Source organism: Nicotiana tabacum, chromosome 12 (assembly GCF_000715075.1).
Source record: "Nicotiana tabacum cultivar K326 chromosome 12, ASM71507v2, whole genome shotgun sequence".
Classification (NCBI taxonomy): domain Eukaryota; kingdom Viridiplantae; phylum Streptophyta; class Magnoliopsida; order Solanales; family Solanaceae; genus Nicotiana; species Nicotiana tabacum.
The window spans coordinates 102,458,947-102,471,360 of NC_134091.1; the positions used below are offsets into that span (position 1 = coordinate 102,458,947).

The 12,414-nt window shown below is 34.7% G+C and overlaps 1 protein-coding gene across 1 annotated transcript; it reads left to right on the top strand.

Moving 5' to 3' along the window:
• The first annotated feature begins 10,264 nt into the window (after positions 1-10,264).
• On the top strand, positions 10,265-12,117 carry LOC107813572 (putative calcium-binding protein CML16). Its single transcript, XM_016638853.2, has one exon. It carries the CDS (start codon positions 10,406-10,408, stop codon positions 10,889-10,891), a length of 486 nt encoding a protein of 161 aa, XP_016494339.1. The 5' UTR covers positions 10,265-10,405; the 3' UTR covers positions 10,892-12,117.
• The last annotated feature ends 297 nt before the right edge of the window (positions 12,118-12,414 follow it).

Consider the following 12,414-nt stretch of genomic DNA (forward strand, 5'->3'; position numbering starts at 1 on the left):
TCGGTTATGGCAAATTATCGACCAAAATGCGACCATTACGGTGTGGACAGTGTTTTGATGGTCGGAATGGCTTACCGACCAAAGTTGGTCGGAAATTACCGACCAACTTTGGTCGGTAGATTAAAACGACCATCTGACAAGTTTAATTACTTACCGACCAACTTTGGTCGGAAACATATTTTATTAATTTAATTTTACCGACCAAAGTTGGTCGGTTTAACTAAATTATATTTTTTTTATTAATTATTAAAATTAAAAAAAACCGACCAACTTTGGTCGGTAATTGAAAATATATATTTTTTAAAACTAATTAAAATTAAATATTACCGACTAACTATGGTCGGTAATCTCAACAGTGCAAGCAAAATACCGACCAAAGTTGGTCGGTAATGTTGAATTCTGGGAATTCAATGTTCATTAACCGACCAACTTTGGTCGGTATTTTGGAATAATTTATTTTTTTATTAAAAATCGACCAACTTTGGTCGGTTTTTCTGGGTTTAATTTTGGCATAAAATACCTGTTTTGGCACACACCACCTGCCAGCATACCAATACAACAACACAACAACAACAACACAATAACAACAACAACACAACAACAACACAACAACAACAACAATAACAACAACACAACAACAACAACAACAGCAACAATAACACCACAACAACAACAACCAAAACATTCAATAAATACTTTAAAACTAACAAATTAAAGTTCAATTGAACATAAAAATCCAAAACCAAGTTAAAACTAATTACAACTAGTTCAAAACTGGTTCTATTTGTCTAGTTCAAAGTATATAAAAGTCAAGGGATATTTTCTACAACATCATCATCACCGTCTGATGAACTTTCATTTATAAGACGATATAGAGAACGGTCTTGTGGAGGACGGGAAGCACGATCACGGGGAGGACGGGAGGAACGATCACGAGCAGGACGGGAGGAACGATCACATGGAGGTCGACCCTCTGGAGATGACTCACGAGATCGGGGCAACGGAAAAGCTCCACTAGATAGGAGAGTTCTGATCTGAGCTTGCATGCCAAGGAAATGAGCATCTCTAAGCCTTTCTCTTTCCTTGGCCGCTTCTAGTTCTGATGTGTGCTTTGTCACTGTCTCCCGCATAGCGGAGAGGCTCTCCCTATTAAGTTGCTCGCCTTGCGAGGAAGTCCCTATTCCTCGCATTCCACACTTATAGCGATGGAAGTTTTTAGTAGGAAGCCCGTATACCTTCCCCCATTTTGGACCGCCAATAGACTCCAACCATATTCTTTCAGCATCCTCGTCCGAAGGTTGGGTTGGCTCACCCGATTCACCAGCTGGATGACTACGGATGAATTCCTCCACGTTACTTTGGTAGCGACCCTATATTATTTTAAATTAAATCAGTATTTCAAAATTTTTATAAAAGTAAATTATAATACTTAAAGAAAATTGAAAGCTTATATATGCAGTCGAGGCCCCGTCCTCGACCCACCTATCTTGATCCCCCTCTTTCTTCTTCTTCACAATATGTGTCTCCTTGAATAGCTCATCATGACTCATTGGACGCCCATACTTCTTTTCCTGAAAACAAATTAATTTAATTAATAAACAGAATAGATATACTTAGAAAAGTAAAATAATTTAAGCAATTACGTACCAATCTTCTTTTTATTGTTCCTAGGCTGATCGCACCTCTAGTGTGCAAAGAGCCTCCCTTCTCGGATGCGCGAGCTTTCTTTCCTTTTTCGCTCCTCTCTAAGAACTCTGCGGTAAGCCATTGCCTTTGAAAATCATTCCACAAATTCTCAAGTAACCAGCCAGGCCTCTTGTTTTTCTTTTTAGCATCCGCCAATCTCTTGCGAGCTTTATGATGAAAATTTGTAGCCACTTCCGTGCTATAGCGGTCTTCCCATACACACTTGCTCTGTATTTCAAAAGTTAAATATTAGATGGAAACATCATAAATATAAACTATTAAACTGTTTAAAAGAACATTTATACCTTAAATTGATTAAAAATTTGCTCCTTCAGTGAGAATGGGCAATCAGTCCAAGTCGCATAAGGGTCATCATAAAGCTTTCTGATGGCATTGTTGATTATCCTTGTAGTCTTATTACCCGGCCTGAACCTGCAATTTAATAATAAAAACACATTAATATCTTAGTAAAAATATTACAAATCAATAGACGCAAAAATAATGAATAACACTTACCCATCACCCTCAGGGACTATGATGATCCTGCCATATCGATCATAATGCACTACCTCGTCATCACCATCCGAAGCATGTGTATCAGAGGCATGTGAAGACGGTGTAGGCGGGTCAGAGCTAATGCCTCGCAGGCGAAGGCCTGCAATAGATGGAGTCGATGATGAAGATGGTTGCGATCCCTGTGACTGCGACATAGCTGGATGCGACCCAAGTGGATGTGATACCGATGGCTGTGACCCGAGTGGCTGTGACCTGAGTGGCTGTGACCCGAGTGGCTGTGACATGTAGGGATGTGATCCATGTGGATGCGATGCAGATGGCTGTGAGGCAGCTGGACTGTATGTCGGATGTATAGTCCTATGGCCCTGTGATGGAAGACTGGGTGTCTGAATGAAGGTGTACGGCTCGTGATGCTGTGGTAGCTTAGTATAGCCGTGTGGTGGAGGATAAGACATAGACATCTCTGAAAAGGGTAGACAAGAGGGAGTATTATTTTCTACCCTCCTCTTTCCCTTCCTACCCTTTTCTCGACCCCGAGAACTAGTAGGGTCATTGTTACTTTGACCCTTGCCTGCCATCTGCATAATATAATACATATTTAGATTGAAACATATAAGAAACTAGCTATAAAATGAGATTGCTTTAAAAACCAACTTTTTAATCCTCATCGACGTATTGTTCCTTGTCCGAGAATTCTTCGTCCTCACTTGTTTGAGCTTTATCAGTTGATTTTTCATCCTCATTTTCTATAATTGTTACTTCATTTATATCAACTTCTTCCAATATGCGTTCAGGATGTTCCAAATCATTTTCTAACTGATCGTCCACTATTTGGTGAACATTTGCAACATCTAACACATTCTCGACTTCCACCCTACCTACAGGCTTAGTTTTTATTATAACCCACCAATCGGACTTATTCCGCCGCAATGGATAAGGAGCATAATACACTTGCCTAACGTTATGTGCAATTATGAAAGGATCATAGCGATCATACTCCCTCGTATGATTAACCTCAATTATGTTGTATTGGTTGTGTACTCTTGTACCTCCTGTTGGATTTGGTTCAAACCACTTGCATCTAAAGAGTATCAATTTCTTATATGGCCAACCTGTATATTCTAGTTATAATATTTCTTTGACCACACCATAATAATCAATATCTCCAACTTGGTTGCCATCACCACCTTGAACCCACACCCCGCTGTTGTTGCTATTTTTATTTTTAGAGCAATCCTCTGTATGAAACCTATAACCATTCACTACGTACTTAGACATTGTTGTGACCTGAAGCTCAGGTTCCCAAGATATATCTTTCAAAAATTGATTTACACCATTATTTGGATTATTTACCTACATAGAGTTAAAAAAAAATCATAAGTTAGCACAACTTATGAATCAATTTTTATACATTCACTACATATATATATATATACACTTACAAACTGTTTGAACCACGTATCAAATCTCGTATATACAGCATCATAGCCAAATTGACCCACGAAGTGACTGTGACATATCAAATATTTTTAGTAGTTGTATCAATATGTAGTCACAGTAAATTTTACATTTTGATAACTAATAAATCAATACTTACTTGAGAAATGGTACAACTTCGGGACAATTTAGCAACACATGAAGTGTAGCTGACTTGTACTCAATATCACTCAAACTTCTCTTTCTAACATCCTTAGAACATCGGCCTGGTTGATTGAATATGGACATTGGTGGATATAATGGATCATTCACACATTCGACCGTATGCCTATTGGGCCTATTCCTAGAACATGGCACGTTACTCTCAAAATAATAAGAACAAAAATGTGCAGTTTCCTTTGCAAGATAGGCTTCGCATATAGATCCTTCAATCTTATTCCTCTGCTTAACAAATTGTTTGCATTTGCCAATTGTCCTACATAATCTCATGTTAGCCAAGAACATTCAAATAAAATAGAATATTACATCAAACTTATAATATTACCTCTCAAAGGGATACATCCATCTGCATTGAACAGGCCCTCCAAGTCGTGCCTCGTGTACAAGGTGTATTGGAAGGTGTTCCATCACATCAAAGAAATCACATGGGAATATTTTTTCCATCTTACTAGAAATTACACGGATGTTCTGGTCCATCCGAAGTAGATTTTCTTCCCTTAATGTGGTAGAACACAAGTCTTTGAAAAATAAACTAATCTTTGTGATGGGTTTCCAGATTCTTTCAGGCAAACCACAAAATGCAATAGGCACTAAGGTCTCCATGAAAACATGGCAGTCATGACTTTTCAAATGGCTCAACTTCCCTACCTCCATATCTACTTTTTTTCCAAGATTCGACGCATAACCCTCAGGCATCTTCAATTTCGTAACCCAATCACAAATTTGTCGTCTTTCCTCCAAAGTGAATGTGTAACTTGCTTTGGGCTTGAACACCTTACCATTGTTTGCTGTCTGCAAGTATAATTCAGGCCACCTGCAATATTCTTGTAAGTCCATTCTAGCCTTCGAGTTATCTTTTGTCTTACCTTTAACATCCATCACTGTGTTGAACAAATTATCAAAATAATTCTTCTCAATATGCATGACATCAAGGTTGTGTCGGAGAAGATTATCCTTCCAATAAGGCAACTCCCAAAATATACTCTGTTTCATCCAATTATGATTAACACCATATCCGGGGAATCTATAAGGTGGAGCCTCAGTAACTTTACTGAAGTTCTGGACCCTCTCCCAAATTTCCTCACCTGAAAGTATCGGAGGTGGAGAATCATATTCCACTTTATTCTTTTTGAATGCATTTTTCATCCTTCTAAACTCATGATCATCAGGCAAGAATTGACGGTAACAATCAAACCATGATTGCTTTCGGCCATGTTTCAAAGTGAACGCTTTACTATTTTCCATGCAGTAAGGACAAGCTAGCTTCCCAGCAGTCATCCACCCAGACAACATTCCATACGCAGGAAAATCATTAATAGTTCACATTAAATTAGCATGCAAATTAAAATTCTGCTTGGTTGATATGTCATATGTTTCAACACCATCATACCACAATTGTTTTAGCTCATCAATCAAAGGTTGCAAATATAAATCAATCAAACTTTTCGGATTACGTGGACCGGGGATAATACAATTTAAGAATATATATGGACTAGTCATACACAACTCAGGTGGTAGATTATAAGGTGTAAGAAAGACAGGCCAACATGAATATGGTGTCGCAGATATAGAAAAAAGCGTGAAGCCATCCGCACACAGACCTAACCGAATGTTCCTTGGTTCAGTAGCAAAATCTGGATATGTCCTATCAAAGTGCTTCCAAGCTTCTCCATCTGAAGGATGACACATAACATCAGGTGGTCTTCTATTTTCAAAGTGCCATCTCATATGAGGAGCAGAACTCATCGACGCATATAACCTCTTTAACCTAGGTATAAGAGGTAAATAATGCATCGCCTTGAAAGCGACCATATTCCCGCTGGAAAGCCTCTTGAAACGAGGCTTTTTGCAAAATTTACAACTGTCTAAAGTTGCATCATCTTTATAATATAACATGCAACCATCTTCACAACAATCAATTCTCATTGACGAAAATCCTAACTTAGAAACCAATCTCTTCGCCTTATAGAAATCACCAGGTAAGTTGATATTAGGGTCAACTAGTTCACTCATAAGGTCAATGAAAGAGTCCATGGCTGCTTGAGAAACATTCCAATTAGATTTGATACTTAGTAATCTAACTACAAAGACAGCTCAGAGTGCGGACTTCCTTCACGTAGTGGACGACTAGCTTCCTCTAACTGTTCATAAAAATATTTTGCGTCATCATTAGGAGTTTGTTCAACATTTTCATTGGGCTCACCCCCGAAGTGCATCCCAAAAGCATCCGCAACCATATCCTGAATTCTAGAATCAAGATTTGTATTCTCCACCGACCTACTACTTTCACCAACAACCATGTTATGAAATATCCCACGGCTACCATCGATCTCTCCATGATTAGTCCACATAAAGTAATTCTCTATAAACCCCTTCCTATAAAGATGAAGCTTAACTTCCTCCGATTTTTTAAACTTCATACAATCGCACCTGACACAAGGGCACCTAATTACTCCTTCACTTTGGTATGGTGGAAGTGACATTGCATGTCTAATAAAGTCATCAACCCCTTCTACAAAATCCTCCCGCAATCCCCGCCGATTAGGATAATTTCTATTGTACATCCAAGTACGATGTTCCATCTATACAAATAAAATAAGAATAAATTAATTTATTCTACAATTATAAATTAATTATATCTTTTTTAGTTAATTCAAGATAATTATTTTTTCCTAATTACACCAATTTATATCCTAAAATTTCAATTCATATCCAAAAGGTCCAATTCATATCTTAAAAGTTCAATTCATATCCTAAAAGTTCAATTCACAAGAACAAATCCTAAAAACTAAAATTTCAATTCATATCCTACGAGTTTAAACATAAACTAACTAAACTAAAGAAATTCAACCCATACCCTAAAACTTCGATTCACAAGAACAAATTAATTTATTCTACAATTATAAATTAATTATATCTTTTTTAGTTAATTCAAGATAATTATTTTTTTCTAATTACACCAATTTATATCCTAAAAGTTCAATTCATATCCAAAAGGTCCAATTCATATCTTAAAAGTTCAATTCATATCCTAAAAGTTCAATTCACAAGAACAAATCCTAAAAACTAAAATTTCAATTCATATCCTACGAGTTTAAATATAAACTAACTAAACTAAAGAAATTCAACCCATACCCTAAAAGTTTGATTCACAAGAACAAATTGATTTATTCTACAATTATAAATTAATTATATCTTTTTTAGTTAATTCAAGATAATTATTTTTTCCTAATTACAGCAATTTATATCCTAAAAGTTCAATTCATATCCAAAAGGTCCAATTCATATCTTAAAAGTTCAATTCATATCCTAAAAGTTCAATTCACAAGAACAAATCCTAAAAACTAAAATTTCAATTCATATCCTACGAGTTTAAACATAAACTAACTAAACTAAAGAAATTCAACCCATACCCTAAAAGTTTGATTCACAAGAACAAATTGATTTATTCTACAATTATAAATTAATTATATCTTTTTTAGTTAATTCAAGATAATTATTTTTTTCTAATTACACCAATTTATATCCTAAAAGTTCAATTCATATCCAAAAGGTCCAATTCATATCTTAAATGTTCAATTCATATCCTAAAAGTTCAATTCACAAGAACAAATCCTAAAAACTAAAATTTCAATTCATATCCTACGAGTTTAAATATAAACTAACTAAACTAAAGAAATTCAACTCATACCCTAAAAGTTCGATTCACAAGAACAAATTAATTTATTCTACAATTATAAATTAATTATATCTTTTTTAGTTAATTCAAGATAATTATGTTTTCCTAATTACACCAATTTATATCCTAAAAGTTCAATTCATATCCAAAAGGTCCAATTCATATCTTAAAAGTTCAATTCATATCCTAAAAGTTCAATTCACAAGAACAAATCCTAAAAACTAAAATTTCAATTCATATCCTACGAGTTTAAACATAAACTAATTAAACTAAAGAAATTCAACCCATACCCTAAAAGTTTGATTCACAAGAATAAATTAATTTATTCTACAATTATAAATTAATTATATCTTTTTTTAGTTAATTCAAGATAATTATTTTTTGCCAATTACACCAATTTATATCCTAAAAGTTCAATTCATATCCAAAAGGTCCAATTCATATCTTAAAAGTTCAATTCATATCCTAAAAGTTCAATTCACAAGAACAAATCCTAAAAATTAAAATTTCAATTCATATCCTACGAGTTTAAACATAAACTAACTAAACTAAAGAAATTCGACCCATACCCTAAACTAAACTAATTCATAACTAATTGACTAATTAACAAAACTAATTAGTTAATAAAACTAATTAATAAAACTAATTAAAACAAGACCTAAACCCTAATCCTCAATAAAATGCAATGTTCAAATAATTGAAACACTAATCAATTGAAACTAATTCATAACTAATTAACAAAGCCTAGAAATAATAAATAAATAGGTTGTAATTCAAACCTAGAATTTTTAGGAGATGGAGAAGGAGAGGGGCGGCAGTGGCAGTGGCAGCGGCGAGGGCGAGGGCGAGGGCGAGGGCGAGGGCTGGACGGCGAGGGCGAGGGCTGGGAGAAGGAGAGGGGAAGGTTTTGAGTGAAGAGAGGGGAAAATTTCAGAGAAATGGGGGTTTCCCCCGTTTTTCAATTCTCTGATTTCAGAATTACCGACCAAAGTTGGTCGGTAATTTTGGTCGGTACATTAAGTGTTGACCGTTTGACCAAAAACCGACCAACTTTGGTCGGTTTTTTTAAAAAAAAATTAAATTCTTTTTATTTTTGTGTTTTTTTTTCTTAAAATATTATAAACTATAAAAAAATATTATAAACTACAAGCATTTATTTTATTTAACTATGCAATTATTATAAATAATTATAAACTATAAGCATAATCTTTATAAATAATTATATTAACTATTTAATTTTAATATATTATAATAGCATCTATCTAAGTAAATTTTCTAAGTTATAATTAAATATGTGAGTAATTTCTCTCTCTCTCACACACACACACACTATATTGTAATTGATGCTAATAACTTCTTTTTTCATTCGTTCATCACTAATAATGCATGACATAGATTAATCGATATATAGGTCGAGACGTTTTGATGAATCATCGATTAATATTCATCGATACATCTAAGTAAGTTATAAGTCGATGAAACAATTTACAAATAGATATATTTGATGATAAAGTATATATACTAATTAGTATCTTCCCAAGTCTATCCCTAAAAGAACCCGACTTTGTGGTCCTAGCGCTTCGTGTTCTTATATATATATATATATACACACACAAACACACTTCACTGTAATACTTTAACTATATATATAGCTTGTTATAGTATATGTTAGTGTGTATATATATAGCTTGTTAAAGTTTGACCATGTTTGACCTATTAATTTAACTCGTTTACTTAATACTAATATCTTCTTTCGTTTATTTAATTTGTGATCCATATATATATGTCAAAGATGTTTAGTATTAATTCTTTTATTTTTCATTCATTCATCACTAATAATGCATGGCATAGCTAGATTAATCGATATAAGTCGAGACGTTTTGTTTTTACTATTAGTCGATATAGGTCAAACGTTTTGTTTTTAATATTCATCGATGCATCTAAGTAAGTTATAAGTCGATAAATCAATTTACAAATAGCATGTTATATATAGTATATGTTAGTGTATTCATTATTTGTATTACAAAAGTGTTAACGAATTACATTTATATTATTTAGATAGTAAATATAAAAGTAATTCGAAAGTTTGATCAATGTTGACGTAATAACCGACCAACTTTGGTCGGTTATTTTGCAGAAAATAACAATTACCAACCAAAGTTGGTCGGTAATTTTAAATATAAATTCTTAAATATTATAAAATATTTTAAATAATAAAATAATTATTAAAATTTAAAAAATTAGATCCAGATTACCGACCAACGTTGGTCGGTAATCCAAAATTTTCTTGTCTGACCAGCTGGGTCAATTCGTTGACCAATTTACCGACCAACGTTGGTCGGTATTTAGGTTTAAAAAATGTAAAAAAAAATTTCCCCAGTTTCCGTCCAACCTGAATGGTTTTTGGTCGCTATTTTTGACCGACCAACGTTGGTCGGAAATAGTTATCACTTCAAACTAGTATAAGGGATAATAGGACCCTTATAAAGTTTAGGTGTCTAGTTGAAAAAACAGCCGAAGTTTATCACTTCAAACTAGTATAAGGGGTAAATATACTAATTCTTGGTTAAATATAAAAATTTTGTTTTGATATCTTGCTATGATAATAATACTATTAGAGAACACTAACCTCTAAATTGAAAGTTGAAATATCCTACAATTCCTGTAACCCATCCCCGTACTCCCCCTCCCCCTCACCCTCAATCCTTCATTTCTCTTTCCTTCACTAATTCTTGTTTTCCTCCGTTTCCTTTTACCGTTTCTCCTTTCTCTTTCCTCCACCGATTCTACCCCCCACCCCAAAACAATCTCCATAACCAAAAACTTCCACCATTTCATTCCTTCTTTTTCTTCTTCCTCCTTTTCATAATGATGACTACTCTAAAATCTGATCAACTCAAACAGCTAAAAGACATATTCATGCGTTTCGACCTCGACGGCGACGGCAGCCTAACACAACTAGAACTCGCCGCCCTTCTCCGCTCTCTCGGCCTCAAACCCAGCGGCGATCAACTCCACGCATTACTCGCCAAAATAGACCACAATGGCAACGGATCCATCGAATTCGACGAACTCGTAAATGCCATAATGCCTGATATGAATGAAGACATTTTAATGAATCAAGATCAGCTCATGGAACTTTTCCGGTCGTTCGATCGCGACGGTAACGGATACATTACCGCCGCTGAACTCGCCGGACAAATGGCCAAAATGGGTCATCCTTTAACGTACCGAGAATTGTCGAATCTCATGCAAGAAGCTGATACGAATGGAGATGGTGTAATAAGTTTCAATGAGTTTGCTAATATTCTTGGAAAATCTGCAACTGATTTTCTTGGCCTAACTGTCTCTTAACCGGTGGTATAAATAATTTTCGGTACGTTTTATAAGGTGGTCTTTCGTGTCATTTTCATCCAACATGGCATCATTAACGTTAAATTAAATGAATCTTTTGTTGATGGATTGTTGACAGATTTGGATGATATTGACTCGGTTTAATAGACCTTTGTTGTATTTTTATGCTTACGATTTTTTAATTTTAGCTTTTGTGTTTTTTAAGGTTAGATTATAGGATTCTATATGTCCCCTTTTACATCTAAATGAAATACACTGACAAGTTTAAGGACTGTCGATGTATTCGGCGCGAAAGAATGTTGTATTGAGGTTACGCGAGCCTAGATGTATTTGAATTAAGGAGGATAAGGACAATTGATGAAATTGTAATGTCTTTTTTAACTCTTGTAACTATTATATTGGCATGTTATGTCTTCATATTGTTGTCATCTATGAAAGGGACTTCTTTAATTGGAAATTGAATGGTACTATATATGCATGAAAAGTGCAAGACACTTATCTTTTTCTTCATTGACTGTGGAATCAGGATTTTTTGTGTCAGTTCTGTGCCAGGATATTCCTCTTTCTGGATGATGCCAAAACTAGCTTAAATTTTTTAAATGTTAATGAAGTGAAGTTCTTTCTTTTTTGTACTTAAAATATTTCGAACCATTGTTCGATTTCAAACATAATATTGTATTTCAACTTGTTTCCAATTGAGGTATAGTTATATTATTATTCAATGCATAACATTGTCCGTGGAAACTTGTTTTTCTTTTGGTGTGTTGTGTGCAATTATGGAAGAAGTCAGCTATACTTCACTTAACTTTTATTAGAATCACGTATACGGTCAAAATCGAGCTCGCCTACAACTTGGTAGATTAGGCTTGGAACGTAGCAATCAAGGACTGAAGATCGACCTCGAGTTCCTCCGAGCTAAAACCCGGGGTCGGAATGCCTGCTTTCGAGGAACAGTGAGTCCGGTGTCAACCTTAGCCTCAAACGAGCTCGGAGAAACATTGTTGAGATAACTAACAGAAGACCGAAATATCCGTGACCGGTCGGATATTGCAACGGGAACCTCGGCACATATCAGTAAGGAGCTGGCAATCAGCGAATCAAGAGATCTTTACCTTTTATGGAAATGTACCTAGAGTATAACTCATCTACTATAAAAATGGGGTCTGATAATTCATTCAACACATTGTAACACGTATCCCAAAGCAATATATTATTATTCTCTTTAAGTTCTTATTATTCTCTTGTTGTTCTATTCTGATATCAATCAAAAAGTACTTTTGGCTCGAGGGTGGCTAACCTTCCAAGGCTAAGACTGTTCAACTTGTGTGGTTAGCATTTACTTTTTCATTACTTATTTCAATTGCAATCTGATTTATCGTTTTGTATCATGTTAGATCATGTATCCTTAAAACCACTTATAAATTCAATTGTTATCCGATTTTGAGGGTAAACAGTTTGGCGCCCACCGTGGGGGCTAAGGATAATAGTGGTTATTTGATACAAATCTCCATAACACACACTAT